This window comes from Cupressus sempervirens, chromosome 4, assembly GCF_028749045.1.
Source record: "Cupressus sempervirens isolate cs-2001-9-10 chromosome 4, ASM2874904v1, whole genome shotgun sequence".
Classification (NCBI taxonomy): Eukaryota; Viridiplantae; Streptophyta; class Pinopsida; order Cupressales; family Cupressaceae; genus Cupressus; species Cupressus sempervirens.
This window is the reverse complement of record NC_143121.1, coordinates 715,669,596-715,696,937: the sequence shown is the minus strand read 5'-3', so window position 1 is coordinate 715,696,937 and position 27,342 is coordinate 715,669,596. Positions and strand designations below refer to the sequence as shown.

At 39.5% G+C, this 27,342-nt stretch overlaps 1 protein-coding gene across 1 annotated transcript in view; it reads left to right on the top strand.

Moving 5' to 3' along the window:
• Window positions 1-27,342, top strand: part of AUG3 (HAUS augmin-like complex subunit) — a 254,323-nt gene that overhangs the window by 196,800 nt on the left and 30,181 nt on the right. Inside the window, exons 13-15 of the mRNA XM_089826625.1 lie at window positions 1,285-1,437; window positions 1,774-1,885; window positions 2,101-2,242. Of these exons, the coding sequence (XP_089682751.1) occupies window positions 1,285-1,437; window positions 1,774-1,885; window positions 2,101-2,242 (407 nt within the window). The remainder of the gene's footprint in view (window positions 1-1,284; window positions 1,438-1,773; window positions 1,886-2,100; window positions 2,243-27,342) is intronic.

Genomic DNA, 27,342 nt, shown 5'->3' with positions numbered 1-27,342 from the left:
CACTTTTATCCAACTGTCAAAGGCTTTATATTTTGGGCCTATACTGGGAACAAGAACATTATGATTGTACAGACATTACATTGAAAATAAAGTTATATCTTTCTACTATTTCTATGTGTTATATCTGGATTACTCTGTGAAGTGTGTTCTGTTCATATTCCTGTTTACTCTGAGTATGAAAAGTTCAAACATATGCTCAGTATGGAGTAAACAATTATTAGCCCTGAAGTTTCTAGACAGCACAGAAGTCCAGCACAAACCAGAATAGTACTGATAAAAAACTCTTTCTGGTTTAAGGCTGGAGTGTATGACTTAATAAATAGGACTGTCATGGAGAATTCAAAGTCCTTTGAATATTACATCTTTTGAATTTTCTAATGATAAGATGGCAGCTATAAGTTATAATTTTGACATCATGCTATTGCTAATGGAGTTAATGGGGTTCCATACATAATGCATAAAATTTCAGAGTTTTGTGACCTGGATAGCTCTCTCGAACCTCCAGATTGGTGCCTTTTCCAAATCCCATAATTGCTAATTAATTTCTTCCTCTGGAAACGTTTTAGAAGTCAAATGTCCATCGTTAATAACATCCATTTTTGGTGGGGAGGGAAAGATGATTTATTTACAGTGATTTGAGAATGCTGATGGAAATATTTTCATCAGTTTAGAGGGATGGGCTGTCTCATTTGCAGTTGCTGCTTCAAAGGATGGTGGAGATGGTGCAGGGCGTCCATATCTTCTTGCCATAGCAGAAGATGGCCTGTGATAAGGGGAAAGTTATTAAATGATACATGACAAGAGACCTGAGAATATGAGAGGGTAAAAGAACATGAGAGTCATACATACAATACCTAATATAATGATGATTGATAATCTTAATATTAGCTGAAGCCTAATGCAATTGATAATTTAGAAAATTGTGTTTTTTTGGATTTGTTTACAAAAATCGTATGGCATTTTATTTCGATAACTGTATCATGAAAATATGTTTACATACTTTACCTGCCTCTGAAAAGTTTTGATAATTTCAGTTTTTGTTAATCTTACAAATTTCTATATTTTTAAAGGTAGAATCATCTGATCTGAGCAGGCAATTTGCACTATGATTTTATTTAGCGAAGATAAAGTTTAACCATATAAAACCTAAAATTTTAGATTGATATAGTCACTCTTACACCTTGAAAACAATATTTTGGACGATTTAAAAAAAAAACAAAAAGATTTAGATTTTTGTTATGATTTTGTTTTATTTCTGTAGGATTAACTTTTTTATATTGGCAGTTCATTACACACTTGGTTAATCAGCTGGCTCGACATCAGTTCTTGCAAATTGCATGCCAGTTGGAAAGAAAGACTATGAATGGAGCTTATGAATTACTTAGAGCTATAGAATCTGAGTTAGAAGGCTTTGTACAGGCAACTTCAGGGCGTGTGGTATGTAGTTATAGCATTCATGCTTGTCATTTGAGAATGGGATATGATTTTCTTATTGTACAGCTTGAGTTTGGGCTTGCTAGGAAAATAACTTGTGTTATAGGGTTCTGATATTTTTTATTGGTCTGTGTAGTTGCACAGGCTCTAGAGACTTATCTAATGGATGAATTAATTTTCATGATGCATGTGAATAAATCTGGCAGTAAAATATTTTGACTAGAGTTCTGAAATATCTTGTATGCAAACAATCAGATTAATGAACTGGAAAAGCTTGTGGACAGAAAATCCTTTTTTAGATGGAGATTTAATTCACATGGATTTGCATTGTTGTTTCAGGAGCGTTGCCTATCTTTAATTGAAGCTGGATCTGAACCACATGAACAAGGAGCAGTTGATGACCGTGACACATTGCTTCATCGAATAAGGGACCTCTTAAGCATTCATACAAGTAGGAGACTACTTTTTTGTATACATATAAAATTACCTCCATTTTTCCATGGATATTGGGGTTTTCTTGACATTTTACGAAATTTCAAAGGATTTTTAGGAAGTTTACTTTGAAACATCTGGGTGGGAAATCAGCTGTATCTTAACTATGTTGCATATGATACTGATGGAACACATTTTGGTTTTGTATCTTTGGCTTATTGCTCTTGTTGATAGATAACCAAGGAGCGGCACCAATGTACGTATCAGCACCTGGCATTGTTCAGCAAATTGGTAGCCTCCAGTCTGACTTAATGTCACTTCAGTTGGATCTTGAAAATTCCCTGGCAGAGGACAAAAACAAATGCATTAATGAGTTGTGAGTATTCTTGCCTGAAATGTCTTTATATTTCTTTGGAATTCTTTGATATGTTAATTTGTTCATGGCTTTTATAGACAGAATGGTAGCAAGTGTTTTTTTAAAATCAATCATCATTCATCTATTACTATACATGACTATCAATGAAAAAATATAACTCTCTTTAATGATGACAAGGACAAAATATCAGAGGACATGATACTAGAGATTATCTAAATACCATGCTACCAAATTCCCCGAAAGCTATGGTTGTGTCTTGACATCGAAAAAACCCTAAACAGATGGAAAAACTTGAACATGTCTGAGGGCTAGTGAATCTTTAACTACATTGATCATTTGGAGATTTCCTTGGAAATGTTATCATACGTGGAGGTCGAAGTTGCTTCATACACTTTTGTAGGCACTTCTATCATTCACAATCAATCTGGCAAGAAGGCTTTGTGGTAAGCTAATAGGGGTATGTAGAACCTTATTTGTGTCTTTGATAGCTAAAGGGATGGGACCTGACAATTCGATTATGTCTAATGATATAATTTAAATAAAATTATATGAAAATTTAGTTAATTAAGTTATATAATTATGTATTAAATATGATGGTAATAATAAGTATATTGGGATGTCTTCAGTTCCCTCCTTGGTTCTGGTTGTCATTCCTTTGCATGGATTATCAACAGTAAAGCTGCACAATGCTGTGGCCTATCTCCCACCTAATTGTTAACCCTGTAATCATCACTTTTCCATCCTGCAATTATTAATATATAACTATTAAATTGATTAATTAAATTATAAATGCAACTTTAAAGTAATGCAAAATTTAAAAATGATAAATTAAAACCTTGTATATGTTATGCACCATTATTAAACAGTAATTAATTTAATTTTAATCCATATGTTTATTATTTTTATACTGGATGTACCAAGCTCCCCACAGATGATGTTTTTTCTTTTCGTCAAAGAGTGCACCTCTTGCCAATAGAAAAAAATTGAGCAAAAGTTTCCGGTGGGAGTGTTATAGCCCCTATCTATTCTAGAGATAAAGTGGGAAATTATCTCATTGGCTTTGATTACACAACTTGCTAATGTACAAGGTGTGGATCGCAGCTTCATGGTGGTTGACCATTTTACCAACTACACTCAGTTGCCCACTATTCCAACTGTATATAAGGTTTTACAAGTTGCAGGCTTTTTCTTTTGAGAAGTTTTCAGATTGGATGTATATAAGGTTTTACAAGTTGCAGGCTTTTTCTTTTGAGAAGTTCTCAGATTGGATGGGCTTTTGCACCTAATGGATAAAGCTCTTTAGGTTGGAAAACATTGAGCTAACTCTGAGTAATAGTCATAATCTATAGACAAATAGGCAAACTAAGATTCTGAATAAGTGGGTACAGGGTTGTATACGGAACTATGTGGTAAGCAGCGAAACACAATTTGATGGCTTCGCCTAGGTGAGTATTTCTATAGCATCACCTATCATATGTATTTTGGGATGTTGCCCTACAATTGCTTATGTGGCTATGACGCTACTTCATTTCTGGACACGACATTTGGGGATAGTAGAGCTGGTGTAGGGGCACCTAGGAACAACAAGCAAACCATGAAGACTATGAAGGAATGGAAGATACCTAATGGCAATCAGAGGTCAAAGGAGGTCAAAGGGATCCTCAATGATGCAAATCATATCAATTATAATTTATTGGATCCTATAATGGTTTAATGCCATGAAATGGCATTTGAATGAATTTATATCCTTGAAAGGATTAAATGGATCTATCTTGGACCATTAGTGTCCCAATGTGTCTAGAAGGTTCTAGGAGGTTAGTTGGGTTTTAAATAAGTCTTCTAAGTGTTGGAGACACCTTAGTGATTAAATTTAATAAGTTTTAGTTCATTTTCATAGTTTAAAAATTCAAATATTCTATTGATAATGACTAATAGCCATTTAGGAGGGAAATGGGGTTTTGTTGTTTAAACACTTAACTAATCCCTCAAACTGGTTGGAAGAGGTTGGGGAGGTTATGAATTCCTATTTGTATTTGGGACTCCATTGTATGGGAATGAAGCCTGGAGTGTATGGGCAAGAACAAAGATTCAATGAAATATAAGTTTTAATAAGCAATCTACTATTCTTGGCATTGATACTTCTTGTTTTGATTTTGAGATCTAATAGGGAATAGGTTTGGAGGATTCAATAGGATTTGAAAGTCATCTTACACGACTTACATGACTGTACCTTCAATTCCAGTGAAATAGACTGACTTTCTAAGTTTTCTTTCTTTATTTTTAATTTTATTTGTAACTAATAACCATTCTATGGACTCAAAGGTGTAGAATCCATGGAATGACGATTATTAACCATGTACCATATGAATCTAACTTGGAACTTGTACCATATGAATCTAACTTGGAACTTGCAGAAAATTGAATGTAGAGTGTGATCACAGGCTGTGGCAGGGAATGTTCCATTGAAATTGATGGCACAAGTGTAGCAGCAGGAGTTTGGGTTGAATAGCATAGCTATTTTTTGATCCAGGAAATACTTGGAAGGGTGAGATTGGAGAAACCCTTAAATCAAGGGTTTGAAGCATCCAAATTGAGTCTCCAAATGTTTTGGGTCTGATTCCTCTTAGGATTAGAGGTTTTGTGACATTGTATGACACTGTGTAAGGGTTGACCTTGGTGATGTTTCTAGGTGGTAGTTGCTTTGTAAAATCATCAAGTTTCTAGTGTGTTTGCAGGGGTACAAACATAGTACTACTATTTGGTCCAAAAGACCAATACTTGAATTTGAGATATGTTATTGAATGGCCAAAAGGGGATTTATTTCTTCTTGTGTTTTGGGAAGGTGGAGTGTTTGAAGACCAAAAAGGCTACTGTAGGGCTACAAGGCTGATTCATTAGGCCCCTAGGTCAGTTTGAAGACTTTTTGTCATTGCGAGTAAGAGACAAGTCTAGAAACCTCGAAACCACTCTAATCTATCCTCATATACCTCAAATACATCAAATCTATAATTGGTTTGCATTTAGAGTAACCTTGGTTGAGTTGAGTCTTTTAAAACGATTGAGCACTTTGGGAAGCAATGGGTTTATAAGCCAAATTTGAGTAACTTATCTTATGTATTAGGCCCATCACCATTTCCTCTGCATTAAGTGGTATCAAAGCTTAGAGAAAGGTCTTCTGGAAGGTTTGTAATGGTCTTGAGAAGTTGGTTCTTGGATCCTTATGTAAGCCTTTCAAGTAGAAACATCCTTTAAGGTGTAGCCTTGAGTTGTTTCATTTGCCAAGTTGATCAAAGTACCATGACTTAAGGCGACAAAGGAGATTTACCTACAAGGATGACCAACATGGAGTTGGCAAGAATTGTTAAAGAAGAACTGGCAGATAACAAGAAGCTAAAGGCAACCCTTGAACAAGAGAAGGAGAAAACTGAAAAAGATAAAAAGATGAGAATCATGATGGAGAGAACATTGGCCTTAGCAAGAAGGGACAAGAACATTAGACAGGATGAAGAAGAAGAAGAGGAACTCGAAGAGGAAGAACCATTGGATCCTAATGAACTAAAGATGGCTAAGTTTGCTAAAGTCATCAAGAGTGGTGATACAAGGGCAAGAGCTGATTTGCCTACATATGGAGGGAAGATGGATGATGAGGAATTGATAGATTGGTTCAGTGTCATGGATAATTTCTTTGAATGTGAAGACGTTGAAGAGAATTAGAAGTTGAAGGTTGCAAAGTCCAAACTGAAAGGACATGCTTTGCTATGGTGGGATTGCGTGCAAGCGGAGAGATGGAGGAATAGGAAGCCAAAAATCACATCTTGGTATATAATGATGGATAAGATGAAGGCAAAATTTTTGCTAAATGACTATAGGGTTCAGTTATACAAGATCATGCAAGGTCTTAAGCAAAAAGACATGGATGTACAGAAGTACATTGAGGAGTTTTGCAAATTGGACATAAGGGTGAGGCGTGATGAAGATGTTGAAGAAAAGATTGTAAGATACATGGGGGGACTTAGGTTTAATATCCATGATGAACTTAGTCTTGCTACCCCTAGCCCAGTTGAAGAGTGCTACAAATTGGCCATCAAGGCTGAGAAAAAGATTAGAAGAAGACAAGAGAGATAGAGTAACACAAGAGGAGGTTCATCCATGAGAGGAAGAGTTGGTAGAGGTACTATTGATTTTCAGAACAACAATGATAAAGATAGGGACAAACCATACACATCAGAGGCTAGAGGAGGCTATACAGGAGGATATGGGGGAGGAAGACATGGAGGAAGAACTGATGGAGTATTGTCATGACCCCTCCTAAAATAGAATCCTACAATTATAATTGAATAAAATTATATAATAATAGTTCATTATATGATTTAAAATACTATTGACAAACTATATAGATAAATATTTATAGTCCATTTATTATACTTATAAATTTATATTATTTGTAATAATATAAATTTATATTATTCATAATAATAATTATAAACAATATACATCTTGTATAAAATTTCATTATTAAATACCTAACCAATTGCATTGCTATTATAAATACGTAGACAATTAATCCCTAAATATAATAAGCATTACATAATCATAAATCAAATGACATACTTGCCAATAGGACACAATCAAATGACATGTCAGGTCAAGGTACTCAACCGGTCAGAGATTCGAGGACCGGTATTTGTACAAGGTCGTCGTCATCAGGTTCCACATGGACATTAATGGAAAAGGACGTGGTACAATTGGACATCATCATCGCCGAGTTCACATTAACGTAAAGCAGGACATGGGCTGAAGGCATAGGAGTGTATCGGGTATTATGAATGAGAGCTGATACATATGCAAAGACTGAAACATATTTACAAAGACCCAATAAACATTGCTAATATGTAAATCACAATGATTTTTGGGGGAAATTGAAAGGGATCAAGTTTATAGGGAGATCGATAGGTAAGAGATTATTGATAATAAGTTTGTATGTTGATTTACCAATAAAGTAATAGGAGCATAAACCTATGAATAAGGGGGGAGTATAAGTCGAAATATTGTTAGGAGAGATTCCTAATTTCAAATATATTTTATTCTATATACAAATTTATCATTTCAGATATATATATATATATATATATATATATATATATATATATATATATATATATATATATATATATATATATATATATATATATATATATATATATATATATATATATAATTATTCGAGAATTTGAATATTTTTGAAAATAAATAAAAATCCTATATATTTCCAAGTATAGAACAAATACTTGAAACCTTAAATTGGAAACTAAGCGATTTGAAGTACATTCGAAATGGGACATTACAATTGGTATCCGAGCATCTTTCTTGCCAGCGTGTGGAAAGTGGTTAATGCCAAAACACCAAAGAGATTAAAGAGCATTAGAAAGGGAAGGAAGGAAAGGTTCCACCAATATGAAAAATCAAATAAGTAATGAGTTGAGAGCCTTCATGGAACAAACGACCTGAACTACTCAAGCAGTCATGAAACAAATTGAATGAAACGCTCGAGCAATAACTGAGCAAAGTGAAACAAATCAACTTCTCCTAGAAGCTATCTGTAATATAAACAAAAGTGGGAAGGATACAAATTCTCACCAATCCGAGAATGATGATAATAATAATAATCAATTACATACGTCAAAGCCAAAATGTAGACCCACAAGACCCCCCTTTCTACCTGTAGACTATGTTACCCGGGGATGCATTTCTGGCAAAAATTGACCTCGTCCCCACGTTCCCCCATCCCGGAAACTTGGAAACTTCCGGAAACCTTTCCCTTGGCTGCCCCATAAAATTAATGTTTCAATTTTGATAATTTGTTTGATTTCCACTCTCATGTGAACTCTAAAGTTCAATTATTTAACACAAACATTATATGTTAAGGTTCTATAATTTATATAACCATGCGTTATCCATGTTTTATATGAATATTAAAAATTTTTCTGTATATTTTAAATTTTCCTTACTTTTTATATACTTGTTCCCACTATCGTCCCCTGCTCCGAGAAAAAAAATCTGTCCTAGAAACCCTTTTCTCCGTCCCCACGTCCCCCTATCCCAGAAACTTGGGGTAACATAGCTTGGAGAAGAACAAGAAAATGAGGATAGGCTAGGTGAAATAAATAACGTAAATGACATTATAAATGAATACTCCAAAATTGATCTTGAACTCAGTAGGGAAATACCCTTTAAAGATTATTGTGATGCTCAAGTGAAGTCACTATCTAATAGAAAGAGACAGATACACCAAGCGAAGGGACTAAGAGAAGAGACAAATAAAGTGAGTCTTCCAAATTCGATGGGTTAGAAAGAACTACAACACACTTGTGGGTACAAATGTTGGATACTTATCTTTCCTTAAATCCTATGACAAAAAAAGGTGCTATTCAATTTGCTGTCCTTCATTTAAGAGTAGTAGCACAATATTGGTGGCAACATGGCCTTAACATCCAGGAACATAAAAGAATTAAGAGTTACGATGAGTTCACCCAAAAACTCATAAAGCGATTTGATCGAATAGACACAGAATGGTACTTCAAAGGATTAACCCAACTTAGACAAGAAGGATCAGTGATGGAGTTTGCTAGGGAATTTGAAAGATTATCAACAATGGTACCTAAAATTTGACAAAAGAGACTTACATATTTATTTATAGATGGGTTAAAGGAATCAATCAAGAGCGCAGTAGGAGCACATGAACCAAAATATTTAGAGGATGCAATCCAAAAGGCATTAAAATTTGATAAACACCCAGCAAAGAATAGGTCCAAGAACTATGTACTAAGCACACATTCCAGGCATTGTGAAAAAGAAAGAAATCACTCCAAGGAATCCCAGAAAAATGAGTTATGTTACCATTGCAAGGAACCATGGGAACATGGCCATAAATGCAGAAGAGAGCTCAATAGCTATCGTGATGAACTAAAAAGAAAAAAATTATGCTTTTATTGCAAGGAAAGTTTGGGACCAAGACATATATGTGAAACGAGAAGCCAAGTTTGAAGAATGGATGTCACACTTGATAAGGAAGTAAAGGGAAAGATGAACAAGAGATCTAAACATAATCAAGAGAGTAATGAAGATGCAAAGGACCGACAAGAACTAGATGAGCTACAATTTTAGTGGTGATCTAATGGGGAAAAAAAAGAGAGAGAAAGAATTATAATAATCAGTGAATCAGATTACCTCGTAAGTAGACCCCCTTGATGGATGTCAAGTGCTGCCATCAAGGCCAAGAGGGCCAAAGTTCCGCTCTTGGGCTTAGGTAGGATATTTAAGAAGAATAAGATTACCATCTAAGTAGATCACTTTGATGGATGCCAAAGTGCTGCCGTCAAGGCCAAGAGTGCCAAAGTTTCGCTCTTGGGCTTAGATTGGGAAAAGAATGTTAAGATCGACATCTAAGTAGACCACCTTGATGGAATGGTAGAATATTTCCATCAAAGCCAAGAGGGCCAAAGTTTCGCTCTTGGGCTTAGATTGGTCAAGTTAAGAAACATTGACATCATGTCAAGCTAATTGAGCTAAGAATCTGCCAAGTAGACCACCTCATTAGATAACTAATGCATTCCATTGAGGACGAGGGGGCCAAAGTTTCACTCTTGGACTTGGATCCAGGATTTAAAAAAAAAATACTAACGAAGTATATTTTGTAAATCATTCCCTTTACTCTACTTCATTGGGAGAAATAAATTATAAAGAATCAATAAAGAATATATGATGTGTCTACATTGTGTATGCTTCGTGTTTTCATGCATTCATGTGACTACTTTGTGTTTGCTTCGTGTTTTCATTCATTAAAGATGTATATCTCATAAATCTTCTAGGCTTTTGTATGCAAACATGTTTTGTGTCTATGAAGGAGCTTGTGTATGAATGATATTACTTGAGAACAAGCAATTTTGAGAAGGGGAGACTATCATGATCCCTCCTAAAATAGAATCCTACAATTATAATTGAATAAAATTATATAATAATTGTTCATTATATCATTTAAAATATTATTGACAAACTATATATATACAAATTTTTGTCCATTTATTATACTTAATTATAAATTTGTATTATTCGCAATAATATAAATTTATATTATTCATAATTATAATTACAAACAATATACATCTTGTATAAAATTTCATTATTAAATACCTAACCAATTGCATTGCTATTATAAATACATAGACAGTTAATCCCTAAACCTAATAAGCATTACATAAACATAAATCAAATATGACATACTTGTCGATAGGACACAATCAGATGACACGTTAGGTCAAGGGACTCAACCGGTTAGAGATTTGAGGACCGGTATTTGTATGAGGTCATCCTCATCGGGTTCCACATGGACATTAATGGAAAAGAATGTGGTACAACAGGTCATCAACATTGTCAAGTTCACATTAACGTAAAGCGAGACGTGGGTTGAAGGCAAAGGAGTGTATCTGGTATTATGAATGAAAGTCGATACATATGTAAAGACTGAAACATATTTACAAAGACCTAATAAACATTGCTAACATGTAAATCACAATGATTTTTTGGGGAAATTGAAAGGGATCAAGTTCATAGGGAGATTGATATGTAAGAGAGTATTGATAATAAGTTTGTAAGTTGATTTACCAATAAAGTAATAGGAGCATAAACCTATGAATAAGGGAGGAGTATAAATTGAAATATTGGTAGGAGAGATTCCTACTTTCAAATATATTTTATTCTATATACAAAGTTATCATTTCATATATATATATATATATATTCGAGAATTTGGATATCCTTGAAAATAAATACAAATCCTATATATTTCCAAGTATAGAACAAATACTTGAAACCTTAAAAAGTAAACTAAGAGTGATTTGAAGCACATACGAAACAAGACATGACAAGTATTCATTGGGAGATGCTTCACTTGTAATGAAGTAGGCCATCAGTCATACAGATGTCCTAAGTGGATTGAAGACAAGGGAAAAGATAGAAGAGACACTTTAACTCAAGAAGAATCAAAAGAAGAAGAGGAGTCTAGAAACATAGTGGTTTTACCTGAAGAAGGAGAATGTTTGTTGATGGGAAGAGGACAACCATACAAATCATAATGTACAAAATTTTAATATTCTTCTCATTCTCCTCCTCCTCCTCCTCCTAGTCCTTTTGCATTAGTTGACTCAGCAATAGAGCTAAGGCCAATGGGATCAGCACCAACAACAATAGTATGGGCATCAAAATCTTCAAAGTCTTCACTTGTAAGCCGAGAAGAAGAAATATCCAAGTTTGCGGACTCTACATCTACATCCCACCTCTTTGTCTCCCCCTCTTTGTATTCTTTAGTCTTGTGCAGGAGGATACGCAAGTTGTAATGCACAAACACCAAGTTCTCCGCTCTTTTTGATTGCAACCTATTGCGCTTCACTGAATGGATGAAAGAATATGTGCTCCAATTTCTCTCTGAAGCGAATGAACTAGCAATCTATGAAGACATAACATGTAAACAATTAAAATAAAATTTAAATTATGTAATTTGAATCTTAGAATTTCTAACAATTTATGAAGACAAAGTAAACTAATAACAAATTTTTTAGACACTGGAAACTAATAACAATTTTTTTAAAATTAAACTTACTTGTGATATCACTTTGATTGAAAAGGGCTAACATTTGAAATCTTTGGCCATGGATATAACACCAACTATGAGCATCCTTCCTAAACCAATGACGAAGAACATCATTACTTCAATTTTTTGCATCCACATACTGTATGGACTCATCCATAATCAAATCTCCCATTTCATCATCAAGAAAGAGTCTTTCAAATGCTGCCTTGCATCCATCAGACACTTCTATGTCTCTATAGAGTGGTAGACTTCCTGGTTAGATCAATATATTGGGTGCTATAGTATTTGGGCATCAATGCATAAGAAAGCAAATGTAGAGGAGTGGTCATTTTGTTCCATTTTTCTATAAAAATTGCTCACAATTGTTTGAATGTCTCTTGAGGATCTTGTTCCTTTTCATTTACAATTTGCTTGATCTTCTCAAGCATTGAGTCTATACCATCATAGATCTCTCCAAGGCAAGGCCTATCCATGTCTGCGTACCTAAGCATGATCATAATGGGTGTGGTGAGATTCATGAGATATTCCACACGTTCCCACCAATTTTCATCCAATATCCTCTTTCTTATTTTGGGGAACCAAGATCATCAAAATGAAAAATACCTTTTCCATTGCTAGAGATAATGAGCCCAGGGCTTAGTGCCTTCCATTTTTCCCTTATGCTCTTTCTATGTTTTCTTTTTTCAAATATTCCATCACTTAGCAAATGATACGATAGGCCTTAAAAGTGTCCTTTGCACACAAACAGAGAGACATATAGACATATACCTACACACACACACACACACACACACTCCTATAGACATATAACTATACATATACATATACATACATAGTGGCACAAGTACTAATACTTGAAATTATGTAGTAAAAAATGTGCAAGGAATGACTATATGAAGTTGAACAGTAAACAGTTTGCTTGACTATAAGTTTTACACTAATAAACATTAAAAACATGAAAATGATTCCATCGAAAAATTTAAATTTGAGCATTAAAATTGGTGGACGGAGTTTTGAAACTTTGGGAGGAAAGTGTAAATGCAAAATAAGTATAAGAATTGCAAATGGAAGTTTGATATACTAAGTAAAGCTTAAAGTTTAAAATAATAAACATAAAAAAACATGGAAATAATTGCATAAACAATAAGAGTGGTGTGTGGAGGTTTGGTGTCAATAAGTTGTGTCCTTTGCGGGTCTTGATTGTGGCTTTGACTATAAATATTGTGATGTCCCCATTTTAGCAGGTTTCTACAGTTGGGTTGGTCAGTTCATCATCACGTCCCTCGTGAGCTGACAGTGGGATTATTAAAATAATCTTTATGTCTCTTATTAATGCTCACTATTGTATCTTATTATATGTCTGTAAATATTAGAATGTTTCTAATATTTAGGTGTAGTCTAGAATAGAATGTTTCTATTCTATTCGACTCTCCTCTTTGTATATATAGATCATTTTGATCTCTATTTAATAAGTCAAGTATTCTGCCATTTACATTTGTAACAGGAATTTGGGGGTCTCAATTGCGGAGTTATGAGGCTTTCCAGTGGCCTATGGTGAGTTTTAACTCCCTTTTGAAGGACTTACTATTTATAGTAAGGCAACAGTTGGTTCCAATGAGCTCAATTGAGTTAGAGGAGTTATATGATGCTCTTAGTTTAATTTCTGGCTTCTAGTTTAGGCTTCAAGAATCTTGGAGGGAGCTTCTATTTTCAATAAGTCTTTGCGTTAGGTTCATTCATCATTTTTCTTCATCAGAATCACTCATGTATTGTTAGATTTCAATTTTGATGGTTTTTCAGTCATTTTCGCAAGATGGGTGAACTATTATTATTATTCAACTAAATTTGGTGAAGTTGGTATTGTATGTTCACCACCTTAGTGTCATAGCTCATTGTAACCGGGTTGAAAAGTTTTAAATCTTGGACACAAGATACAATGAGTTCACGTGTTAGAAATTCATGATATGGTTGACAAAGTCTTTTTTGGGAGCCAAAAGAAAATAAAAAAATTATATAATGTGGCGAAGTATAAAGCAAAAAGGCTTTTGAGTGAAAGGTGTGTAGTTGAAGCTAAGTTGCACAATCGAGATATAAATATGGCTCCCATTATGAGACTTGATGATTCTTGTCTATTGCTTTTGATATATTTCTGAGTGAGGGTTTTGGAGTTATGATTTTCTAAGATTTTGGAGAGCTGATTCCTCTTGAATGATTCATCAATTGTTGTTGTTGTAAAGCAATTGAACTGTTGTCTAAGCTGAATTGATTATACAAATTTGGTACTGAGGTATATTGAATTTGATTACCTGATTTTGACGTCATCTATTGCTATTATTATTGTTGTTGAGAAGTGGTTGTGTGTTGGTTAATTTGGAGTTGGTTGAGCACCTGTTTGTATCTGTTGTTGTGTGTTATTTTCTATTTGCACTTCGGGAGCAACGTTTTCCATATCTGCAACTACATTTATTTGTTAAAGAATTCTTTTGTTGTTGACAGTCTTCCTTTTAGAGGGTTTGCAGGCATGTCTTACCTGTAAGTTCATGGAGTGTGACTAATGTTTTTCTTGGGTATTGTTGATTCAAATAATAGGAGGTATTTTATTAATTGGGTTGATATTTTGTGAAAATGCTCAATATCAAAGTTGATAATAAACTCTAGAATTTTTAGTTGTATATTCCATATGTAATATCCAAATATTTGAGTTGAAATTATTATTGCATTATCTTCTATTTTGTTGCTATATTGTAGTATTAGAAAAAAAAAAATCAATTCTTCAGGACATATTGTTTGAGAGCTAGCAAGGTTCATTTCAATGGTATTAGAGCGGCTTCTATCCTGTGGGGTAGGAAAGACATTGTTATTTCAGATTTGTTGTTATAATTGGAGTGACCAACACTCTTGCATTTTTTAGCTATGGATAGACATAAGGACTAGTAGTTTTGGGAGCCAGTGGAGTAGTGTGAAAAATAGTGAGAAAATAAATGCTTTGAGGGAGAGTATGAAAAAACTTAAAGCTTCATTGATAGTTGATAGGGAAGCCCGGTACATGGTTTCTATTTTTAGAATGCCAACACCAAGGATGCAGGGAAGAAGGCTTGAGTTTTCCTCAACGGTTGTTAATGACGTGTATGTACTTGTGTTTAGTACAACAACCAGTCTTGATGACAAACTTTCTACACAGAGACATGTGGATGTTTTTGTGTCATTAGTGGACAACAACACCAAGCTTCAACAAGATGAGGATTTCAGAGTTGTTGCGGGTAGTATAGAGGATATTGAGGTAGTTGTTACCACTGATCATTCAAACTCCCGTGAGGAGGGGATTGTTATGAGAGATTTTGTAGAGAGTGAGCACTGATGTCTATGATAGCTGTCATATTGATGATTTAGTGCAAGAGCCAATGACTTCCTCAGGTGGGGCCGATGCATGTATGGAGTCACCTAGTTGTGATGTTTGTGATTTGGTTGTTACAAGGGAGTCAACAAAGGTTCGTTTAGGCTCAGGCATTATGGATTCACAACATGACATTGAGTTATGTATGTAGGGTCAGGTGACAACAGTGGATGTTCAATCAAGATTTGTGGATAGAGATAGTATGGACACCCCTAATGATCCGTTTGAGTATGCTATGAGCTTTCATGTATCTGATATACCTTGCTAGATGTTAAGTGATGATTCTGAGGAGTTTTTGGATGGGTCCTAAGATCATTGTTTACAGGGACTTTCATTGAGGGGGAAACTGAGACATGTAAGGAGTTTGATACTGCGAGGGCTTCCACTTCTTTAGATGAGGAGTTGGTAGAGGTACCAAGTAGTTGTACCTTGGTTATTGTTGTGTGCGTGGATGAGAGCACACATGTTAGCAATTATGGGGTGAGCAGTTTAGATTTAGTTTCCTATCATAGTGTAGTTAGTGAGACAGAGCTTGTGTAGGAGTTAGGGGTTACAGAGACATCCTGTGACTACATAGCTGAAGGTGAGTGACAGTAACATCTCTTCATCTCTTGAGCATTATGATGCTATCCAACAGATGTTAGCTGCATTTGGCAGGGATGCTCCTATGTTAGATGAGCACAATGATAACAACTTTTCCATAGTAGAGGTTTGTTTCGAGAGGTTGTCAGGATCTTGAATCATAATTATTCGCAGTTGGTAGTTGACGAGGATTACCTTGTGGAGTGGGGTAGCACCTGTTATGATACTTTGTTAGGGAAGGAGGAGGTAATTGAGCTCACCCATGAGCTTGAGGTGATTGTGGACTCTCTGTAGTGTACTCAATTGGCTTTCCAGGATTCACGGTCATAGTTGAATGAGGTTACTATGAAATTAGAGTGAATACGCGCGACACTAGTCCCAAACCTAGTTTAGTTACATAGTGGTGGTTGGTGATGAGTTTACTTCCACGGGCAATGAGGATGGATGTGGTGATGAGGCAGTTACATTAGTTTGGGGCATGTGTGCAGTGGATGAAGAAGAGATGAGAGTATCAGAGTAGGATTGCGGTGTGATTCCTGTTGTGCCGAGTTCTGCAATAGTTAGCATACTGACAAATGGTGCAAAGTAGGTTATGGATAGTCCTGATGTGGTAGAGAGTCATGTGCCAGATCTTGACACTACTCTCGTTTCTTCATAGGACTTAAGCAAATTTCCATCAAATTTGGGGATAAGTTCTCTTGGGGATTTGTTTCCTTTTGACGAAAGCAAATCTATCATTACATCTCATACACTTGATAGCACTGGACAGTTGGTTTCGCCACAATTTTAGAGAGCTCAATTGTGGGTTGTAGTGGAGCATGTTGACACTTCTACTGCACATAGTCTTTCATGGACTGTAGATTTGTGAGAGGGACCATACAGAGTGTCTAAGGGTATTCTCATCCAAGGCTATTGTGGTATTTGATGGTTGGTGGGAAAGATTGTAGAGACTTTGGCTACAATGCTTCCGAACAACGATTTTGTGGTTGGCTTTACTGAGAGAGTTGCCCAAGATCCTGCCCGATAAGTAGTTCGAAGTCGGAGATTGGAGTAGTCTCCTAATTCCAAGTTTGGTACTGATGAGCCATTGACATAGATTGGGGCTTTTTACTGGTATTACACAAGAACAAGTGCTCATCATTTCACTTTTGACCCACCGATAGAGGATTTGGTTTCATGTTGACGTGGGGTGACTCCAGTTTCATACTATCCATTATGTGATGGGTTAGCACCATCATTTGCAGGTGGGATTAACAGTTGCAAGTTAGATCACGTGTAGTATTGACACACCCAGGATAGTTTAGTAGAGGATGGAGTTGGTGGTAGTGTTTCAAAGATATTGGGGCAATGCAGCTGGGTGTGAGTGTCAATTATATTGGGGCTCAAGTGTTGACAAAGATGTTGCTTCAATTAGATTGAGTTCCGATGAGTTGTTTCCTTCATCAGTGTCTGCAGTTAGTTTTTGGATACTTCTGTCATTGATATCAATTTTTTTGGGTGTTGGTGCTACAAGAGTTGCTTGTAGATAAGATATATAGTATGTAGATCTACCCTTCCGACACAGGTGGACTGTGATTTTCATTTTGCTCCAGGATTGCTTTGGGACAAGCAATCTTAGGGAGGAAGGACTGTAATGCCCCCATTTTTCGCATGTTCCTGTTGTTGGCTTAGTTTGTTCATCATCGCGACCCTTGTGAGTTGACAATCGAATTTGATGGTGTCAATTGCATAGTTATTAGGCCTTCCATTGACCTATGGTGAGTTTTGGCTCCATTTTGAGGGAGTTGCTATTTTTAGTTAGTCAATAGTTACTATTTTTAGTAAGTCAACAGTGGTTCCGATGAGCTCCATTGAGTTAAAGGAGTTGAGTGATGCTCTCATTTTTTATTTCTAGCTTCTTGTTTCCGGTCCAAGAATCTTAGAGGGGGCATCTATTTTTAGTAAATCACCCCGTCAAGTTCATTCATCGTTTTTCTTCATCAAGATAACTTGTGTTGTCAGATTTTGATTCTGATGGCTCTTCAGTCATTTTTGCAAGATGGGTGAGTTATTATTATTATTCAACTAAATATGATGAGGTTGCTATTTTTGTTGGTATTGTATGTTGGCCACCTTACTATCATAGCTCGTTTGAACTAGGCTGAAAAGTTTTAAATCTTGGGCACAAGAAACAATGACTTAACGTGTTAGAATTTCATGTGGTTGAAAAGGTCATTTTTTGGAGCTAAAAGAGAATTAATAAATTATAATATGTGCCTAAGTATAAAGCAAAAAGGCTTTTAAGTGAAAATTGTGTAGTTGAAGTTAAGTTATGCAATGGAGATATAAATATGCTTCCATTATGAGAATTGATGATTCTTGTCTATTGCTTTTGATATATTTCTGAGTGAGGATTTCGGAGGGCTGATTCCTCTTGAATGATTCATCAATTGCTGTTGTTGAAAAGCAATTGAATTTGTGTCTGAAGCTGAATTGATTATACAAATACAGTGTTGAGGTATACTGAGTTTGATTACCTAATTTTGGCGTCTTCTCATACTGTTATTATTGTTTACCGCATAGATTAATTAAGAAACAGACAATGAATACGAACATGAACAGCAAACAGCAGAACTCCTATTATTATTCGCATATGCCTACAGTATATTATGCTTCGATGGTATGATATGATATCTACAGTGCTTCCCGAAGGGGTTATAGATACTTTCCGAAGAACTTTTCCGAAGGAGTCCGTCGGCTAGATACATTATGCCCGCTACAAACTATTTACCCGTCGGCTACATAACAAGACTTTTTCCGAAGGGACCTGTCGGCCGATGCACAATTTCTACCGACGACATCATCCCCCCAAAAAGAAAAGTTGTCTCGTGACAACTAGAAAAATTAGGAGACAACCCACAATCAAGAAAAAGAAATACTAGAGAGAAGAAGGAGGTGTCCCAGAAGAGTGCTGTTGACGACGTAACTCATACACCTGGTCAGTCCGGATGCACAGATCTGTCTGAATCTGTGAAATAACCTCTACGGCCTCCTTTAATAGAAGCGCAACATCCATAGCCTGCCTCTTGGCCAACTGCAACTCATGCTCTGCCGCTTCTTTATCCTGGATAGCCGGGTCCCTCTCCTGTACCACTGCTGCCATATCGTTTAATAGTGTTGCCCGCTCTGCTGCCCAAGCTGCCTGCTTGTCGGCCAAATCAGTGGCTAACTTTTCTCTTCTCTTTTTCAACCGCGAGAGATCTCTGGGTTGCAATACTGTTTGCTGCCCTATTTGCCTCCGCGCGCTGCCGCACATAGTAAACCTCTTTGTACAGTCCCACGATCTCATGTGCCAACTTCATCATCGGAGTGTCACTCGGTCCCAATTCGGGCTCAGTGGCCCAATCTGCCAACATCTCCGGTGTCTCAACTGTCGGCCAACCTCTATCCACAAAACAAGTTTGAAATCGCTTAGGACAAATCCCACGAATATACGCTCGGACCAAATGCCACTCCTTTCGCCGAGTGAGAGCCTGAATCGCCACATCATGCCCCTTCTTCAATGCAGACTTCATAGACCTGAGGTAGTCCCTGCACCTGTCCTCATCCGGCCCGTAATCCTCCTTGGTGAAGTCATCGAATGACCATTCTGCATCACTATTGTCCTCGTCATCAGCAATAGCCATGCCCACATCCGGTGCCGTCTCCTCTGTTGTCGGCGCAATCACGGCATGTGGCATTCCCTCCTCTTGAGACTAAGGCTTTGGTACAGGTGCTACTCCGGAATAGCTGGGGGACTGAATGGACGGGCCGTGCCTGTCAGGGACGAGTCGGAACTGCTGTCTCAGAAAAACACTAGCTCTATCCATGACCTCTGGTTGTTTGGGCTGCGTTGGGTCCGTACACTCCTGCACTCCTCCGTCTGGTACGTTCTCTACTGGAAGTGCCTGAGCTTCTGCTGATTGTGCTACGGTAACAATTGCTACTAGCTGACTTATGGCAGGCGCCACGGGTGCTGCTACCGGAAGTGCTTCAGGAGTTGAAGAAGTCTCTTGGTTGATGCGTACTGTCAGGTGGGCAAAGCCGATCGCAAATCCTGCTCCCGGTCGGACAGGAGAAGGCCGTACCCCGTGTTGCCATGGTGCGGCCAGTGTGACTGCCTGGTGGGATCCTCCAGTCATCAATATCGGTCGTCGAGTCTGTCCAAACCTTGGAATGTAAGCCATGTGTAGACCTCGGGGTAGCAACTCGGAAGTCATAGGAACTGTAGTACGCGGAAATAGCAAGGGGGTAGCCGTGACAATCTGAACCTCTTCATCATCCTCGCCCTCCCCTTCTTCCTTCATACTGTCCTGCTCAGAAGATGTCTCCTTTCGGCCGCTGTCAGTGTCACCTGCCATGTCTATACGGGGCCTCTTTTGACCTGCTGAACCCTTCTGCCCAGAGATTATGTCCAAGTGCTTTCATTGCATGATAGGAGGTTCTCCTGGAGCCAGTGGTCCAGGCTTTGCCTCTAACTCTTCCGTTGGAATCATTCGTGGTACAGCATCAAGGAATAGACCAATGGCGTAATGGGGCATATAGAAGGTCTTGTGCTGGAGAGTCATGAATTCATGCATCCGTTCAGCTAGCACAGACGCCCAATCATACACTTTCGCAGTCATTATGCCGTTCATCATGGACACCTGTGGAAATGTGATATCCGATGCCCTAGAGGATCTCGTGAGCCTGCTTTTGACCAAGTCCATCAGATACCGCATGGCCCTTCCGGAATGTCAGTTTTCTTTAAACCCCTTCCCTTCGATGTCTCGGCTAATGCCGCCTGTTTTGCTTCAATCAAATCTCCACATACTAATTTGATTAAAAATAGCTTCCCATCCTTTGGAATTTTCTTCGGCTGAATCTTTCTGCCCTGCTGCCCTGGAATGCCAAAAACACGTGTGAAGTCGGCTGCCTTGAATGATACCACTAAGTTCCATCCGAGATACTGAAATGTGCTCCTCCGAGAAGCTCTGACATATCTCTCAATCATGGTATGCAGATACCCTTCGTAATCTCGAATGCAAAAAATAGGCATCTGAATGGCCAAATCAACCTGCGCTCTATTGATGCTTGCTTTAATTGAATGGTCATCAGGGGTTTCTTGCCACCATTTCTTGCAATCCGTTCCATTTAATCCCTTAAATTGTATAGTCTGTGGTGTGACTTCAGCTGCTACAGGTGCTGTAGTCTTACGCTTCTCCTTGCTGCTGCTCGAGCCTTCATTCAGATTACCTGTACCTGCCATGCTCCTGCCTTCCACAAGTTTGGACTGTGCTAATTGTTTTTTCCACTGCCGTTTACTTGCAGATTCCATTAATTATATTTGTCTTTTCCTAACGGTCTTCCAAATTCGTACAGTGGTAAAATTGAGAAATTCGTACAGCAGCAAGAGCACAAGTCTATAGAGCGGTTGCCCGAAAATATCCGTACGGTGGGTTATAAGAATGGTGTGGTTACTGTACGGCCATGCAATGAGAACAATTTGGAATCCGTACGTTATCACTTACAAATTGTACATTCAATTGTAAATACCTGCCGTCAGAGCAAGAAACCCATGTGGAGATTTCATGTGAAGATGATCAATAAGCGGGGGAAAAGAAACTTACTAGGATTCCCCTAGTAACGGCGAGGGAATCGGGAAGAGCCCAGCATGAAAATCGACAGCCACGCCTGTCAGGGACGAGTCGGAACTGCTGCCTCAGAAAAACACTGACTCTATCCATGACCTTTGGTTGTTCGGGCTGTGCTGGGTCCGTACACTCCTGCACTCCTCCGTCTGGTACGTTCTCTACTGGAAGTGCCTAAGCTTCTGCTGACTCTGCTACGGTAACAACTGCTGCTGGCTGACTTATGGTAGGCGCCACGGGTGCGGCTACCGGAAGTGCTTCAGGAGCTGAAGAAGTGTCTCGGTTGACGGATGCTGTCAGGTGCGCAAAGCCGACCGCAAATCTTGCTCCCGGTCGGACAGGAGAAGGCCGTACCCCGTGTTGCCATGGTGTGGCCAGTGTGACTGCCTAGTGGGATCCTCCAATCATCAATACCGGTCGCCGACTCTGTCCAAACGCTGGAATGTGAGCCATGTGTAGACCTCGGGGTAGCAACTCGGAAGTCATAGGAACTGTAGTACGCGGAAATAGCAAGGGGGTAGCCGTGACAATCTGAACCTCTTCATCATCCTCGCCCTCCCCTTCTTCCTCCATACTGTCTTGCTCAGAAGATGTCTCCTGTCGGTCGTTGTCAGTATCACCTGCCATGTCTATCCGGGGCCTCTTTTAACCTGCTGAACCCTTCTGCGCAAAGATTATGTCCAAGTGCTTCCATTGCATGATAGGAGGTTCTCCTGGAGCCAGTGGTCCAGGCTTTGCCTCTAACTCCTCCGTTGGAATCATCCGTGGTACAACATCAAGGAATAGACCAATGGCGTAATGGGGCATATAGAAGGTCTTGTGTTGGAGAGTCATGAATTCTTGCATCCGTTCAGCCAGCACAGATGCCCTATCATACAATTTTCCAATCATTATGCCGTTCATCATGGACACCTGCGGAAATGTGATATCCGATGCCCTAGAGGATCCCGTGAGCCTGCTTTTGACCAAGTCCATCAGACACCGCCATGGCCCTTCCAGAATGTCAGTTTTCTTTAAACCCTTGCCCTTCGATGTCTCGACTAATGCCGCCTGTTTTGCTTCAGTCAAATCTCCACATGCTAATTTGATTAAAAATAGCTTCCCATCCTTTGGAATTTTCTTCGGCTGAATCTTTCTGCCCTACTGCCCTGGAATGCCAAAAACACGTGTGAAGTCGGCTGCCTTGAATGATACCACTAAGTTCCGTCCTAGATACTGAAATGTGCTCCTCCGAGAAGCTCTACCATATCTCTCAATCATGGTATGCAAATACCCTTCGTAATCTCGAATGCAAAAAACAGGCATTTGAATGGCCCAATCAACCTGCGCTCTGCTGATGGTTTCTTTAACTGGATGGTCATCAAGGGTTTCTTGCCACCATTTCCGGCAATCGGTTCCATTTAATCCCTCAAATTGTATAGTCTGTGGTGTGACTTCAGCTACTGCAGGTGCTGTAGTCTTACGCTTCTCCTTGCTGCTGCTCTAGACTTCATTCAGATTACCTGTACCTGCCATGCTCCTGCCTTCCACAAGTTTGGACTGTGCTAATTGTTTTTTCCACTGCCGTTTACCTGCAGATTCCATTAATTATATTTGTCTTTTCCTAACGGTCTTCCAAATCTGTACGGTGGTAAAATTGAGAAATCTGTACAGCAGCAAGAGCACAAGTCTATAGAGCAGTTGCCCAAAAAAATCCGTATGGTGGGTTATAGGAATGGTGTGGTTACCGTACGGCCATGCAATGAGAACAATTTGGAATCCATATGTTATCACTTACAAATTGTACATTCAATTGTAAATAGTTGCCGTCAGAGCAAGAAACCCATGTGGAGATTGCATGCGAAGATGATCAATAAGCGGAGGAAAAGAAACTTACTAGGATTCCCCTAGTAACGGCGAGCGAACCGGGAAGAACCCAGCATGAAAATCGACGACCACGCCTGTCAGGGATGAGTCGGAACTGCTGCCTCAGAAAGACACTGGCTCTATCCATGACCTCTGGTTGTTCGGGCTGCGCTGGGTCCGTACACGCCTGCACTCCTCCGTCTGGTACCTTCTCTACTGGAAGTGCCTGAGCTTTTGCTGACTCTGCTACGGTAACAACTGCTGCTGGCTGACTTATGGCAGGCGCCACAGGTGCTGCTACCGGAAGTGCTTCAGGAGCTGAAGAAGTCTCTCGGTTGACGGGTGCTGTCAGGTGGGCAAAGCCGACCGCAAATCCTGCTCCCGGTCGTACAGGAGAAGGCCGTACCCCGTTTTGCCATGGTGCGGCCAGTGTGACTACCTGGTGGGATCCTCCAGTCATCAATATCGGTCACCGAGTCTATCCAAACCCTGGAATGTGAGCCATGTGTAGACCTCGGGGTAGCAACTCAGAAGTCATAGGAACTGTAGTACGCGGAAATAGCAAGGGGGTAGCCATGACAATCTGAACCTCTTCATAATCCTCCCCCTCCGCTTCTTCTTCCTCCATACTGTCTTGCTTAGAAGATGTCTCCTGTCGGCCGTTGTCAGTATCACCTGGCATGTCTATCCAGGGCTTCTTTTGACCTGCGGAACCCTTTTGCCCAGAGATTATGTCCAAGTGCTTCCATTGCATGATAGGAGGTTCTCCTGGAGCCAGTGGTCCAGGCTTTGCCTCTAACTCGTCCGTTGGAATCATCCATGGTACAGCATCAAGGAATAGACCAATGGCGTAATGGGGCATATAGAAGGTCTTGTGCTAGAGAGTCATGAATTCATGCATCCGTTCAGCCAGCACAGATGCCCAATCATACAATTTTCCAGTCATTATGCCATTCATTATGGACACTTGCGGAAATGTGATATTCGATGCCCTAGAGGATCCCGTGAGCCTACTTTTGACCAAGTCCATCAGACATCGCCATGGCCCTTCCGGAATGTCAGTTTTCTTTAAACCCTTGCCCTTCGATGTCTCGGCTAATGCCGCCTGTTCTGCTTCAATCAAATCTCCACATACTAATTTGATTAAAAATAGCTTCCCATCTTTTGGAATTTTCTTCGGCTGAATCTTTATGCCCTATTGCCCTGGAATGCCAAAAACACGTGTGAAGTCGGTTGCCTTGAATGATACCACTAAGTTCCGTCCCAGATACTGAAATGTGCTCCTCCGAGAAGCTTTGCCATATCTCTCAATCATGGTACGCAGATACCTTTCGTAATCTCAAATGCAAAAAACAAGCATTTGAATGGCCCAATCAACCTGCGCTTTGCTGATGCTTGCTTAAACTGGATGATCATCAGGGGTTTCTTGCCACCATTTCTTGCAATCCGTTCCATTTAATCCCTCAAATTGTATAGTCTGTGGTGTGACTTCAGCTACTGCAGGTGCTTTAGTCTTATGCTTTTCCTTGCTGCTGCTCGAGCCTTCATTCAAATTACCTGTACCTGCCATGCTCCTGCCTTCCACAAGTTTGGACTGTGCTAATTGTTTTTTCCACTGCCGTTTACCTGTAGATTCCATTAATTATATGTCTTTGCCTAACGGTCTTCCAAATCCGTACAGTGGTAAAATTGAGAAATCCGTACAACAACAAGAGCACAAGTCTATAGAGCGGTTGCCCAAAAAAATCCGTACGGTGGGTTATAGGAATTGTGTGGTTACTGTACGGCCATGCAATGAGAACAATTTGGAATCCGTACGTTATCACTTACAAATTGTACATTCAATTGTAAATACCTGCCGTCAGAGCAAGAAACCCATGTGGAGATCTCATGTGAAGATGATCAATAAGCGGAGGAAAAGAAACTTACCAGGATTCCGCTAGTAACGGCGAGCGAACCGGGAAGAGCCCAGCATGAAAATCGACGGCCACGCCTGTTAGGGACGAGTCGGAACTACTGCCTCAGAAAATCACTGGCTCTATCCATGACCTCTGGTTGTTTGGGCTGCGCTAGGTCCTTAAGCTCCTACACTCCTCTGTCTGGTACGTTCTCTACTGGAAGTGCCTGAGCTTCTGTTGATTGTGCTACGGTAACAACTGCTGCTGGCTGATTTATGGCAGGCGCCATGGGTGTTGCTACCAGATGTGCTTCAGGAGCTGAAGAAGTCTCTCGGTTGACGGGTGCTGTCAGCTGACCGCAAATCCTGCTCCCGGTTGCACAGGAGAAGGCCGTACGCCATGTTGCCATCGTGCGGCCAATGTGACTGCTTGGTGGGATCCTCCAGTCATCAATATCGGTCGTCGAGTCTGTCCAAACCTTGGAATGTGAGCCATGTGTAGACCTCGGGGTAGCAACTCGGAAGTCATAGGAACTGTAGTACGCGGAAATAGCAAGGGAGTAGCCGTGACAATCTGAACCTCTTCATCATCCTCGCCCTCCCCTCCTTCCTCCATACTGTCCTGCTCAGAAGATGTCTCCTGTCGACCGCTGTTAGTATCACCTGCCATGTCTATCCGGGGCCTCTTTTGACCTGCTAAACCCTTCTGCCCAGAGATTATGTCCAAGCGCTTCCATTGCATGATAGGAGGTTCTCCTGGAGCCAGTGGTCCAGGCTTTGCCTCTAACCCCTCCGTTGGAATAATCCGTGGTACAGCATCAAGGAATAGACCAATGGCGTAATGGGGCATATAGAAGGTCTTGTGCTGGAGAGTCATGAATTCATGCATCCGTTCGGCCAGCACAGACGCCCAATCATACACTTTCGCAGTCATAATGCCGTTCATCATGGACACCTGTGGAAATGTGATATCCGATGCCCTAGAGGATCCCGTGAGCCTGCTTTTGACCAAGTCCATCAGACACCGCCATGGCCCTTCCGGAATGTCGGGTTTCTTTAAACCCCTTCCCTTCGATGTCTCGGCTAATGCCGCCTGTTCTGCTTCAGTCAAATTTCCACATACTAATTTGATTAAAAATAGCTTCCCATCCTTTGGAATTTTCTTCGGCTGAATCTTTCTGCCCTGCTGCCCTGGAATGCCAAAAACACGTGTGAAGTCGGCTGCCTTGAATGATACCACTAAGTTCCGTCCCAGATGCTGAAATGTGCTCCTCCGAGAAGCTCTGCCATATCTCTTAATCATGGTACGCAAATACCCTTCGTAATCGCGAATGCAAAAAACAGGCATCTGAATGGCCCAATCAACCTGCGCTCTGCTGATGCTTGCTTTAACTGGATGGTCATCAGGGGTTTCTTGCCACCATTTCCGGCAATCCGTTCCATTTAATCCCTCAAATTGTATAGTCTGTGGTGTGACTTCAGCTGCTGCAGGTGCTGTAGTCTTACGCTTCTCCTTGCTGCTGCTCGAGCCTTCATTTAGGTTACCTGTACCTCCCATGCTCCTGCCTTCCACAAGTTTGGACTGTGCTAATTGTTTTTTCCACTGCCGTTTTACCTGCAAATTCCATTAATTATATTTGTCTTTTCCTAACGGTCTTCCAAATTCGTACGGTGGTAAAATTGAGAAATCCGTACAACAGCAAGAGCACAAGTCTATAGAGCGGTTGCCCAAAAAAATTCCGTACGGTGGGTTATAGGAATGGTGTGGTTACCGTACGGCCATGCAATGAGAACAATTTGGAATACGTACGTTATCACTTACAAATTGTACATTCAATTGTAAATACCTGCCGTCAGAGCAAGAAACCCATGTGGAGATTTCAACTGAAGATGATCAATCAATGCTATTGTCCTCCTTTGTTGCATTGCAGGATCCGTACAAGTTCAACGTCGAGGAGGGCTCATCAATTTTACCTACAACTCTGTCTTTGGTACCCACACAAGGCCTATATATATTATAAAACCTTGCCTTCAAACCCGTACTTCACATTTGCAAACCGTACTATACATTAATTTATCTGGAAAGCT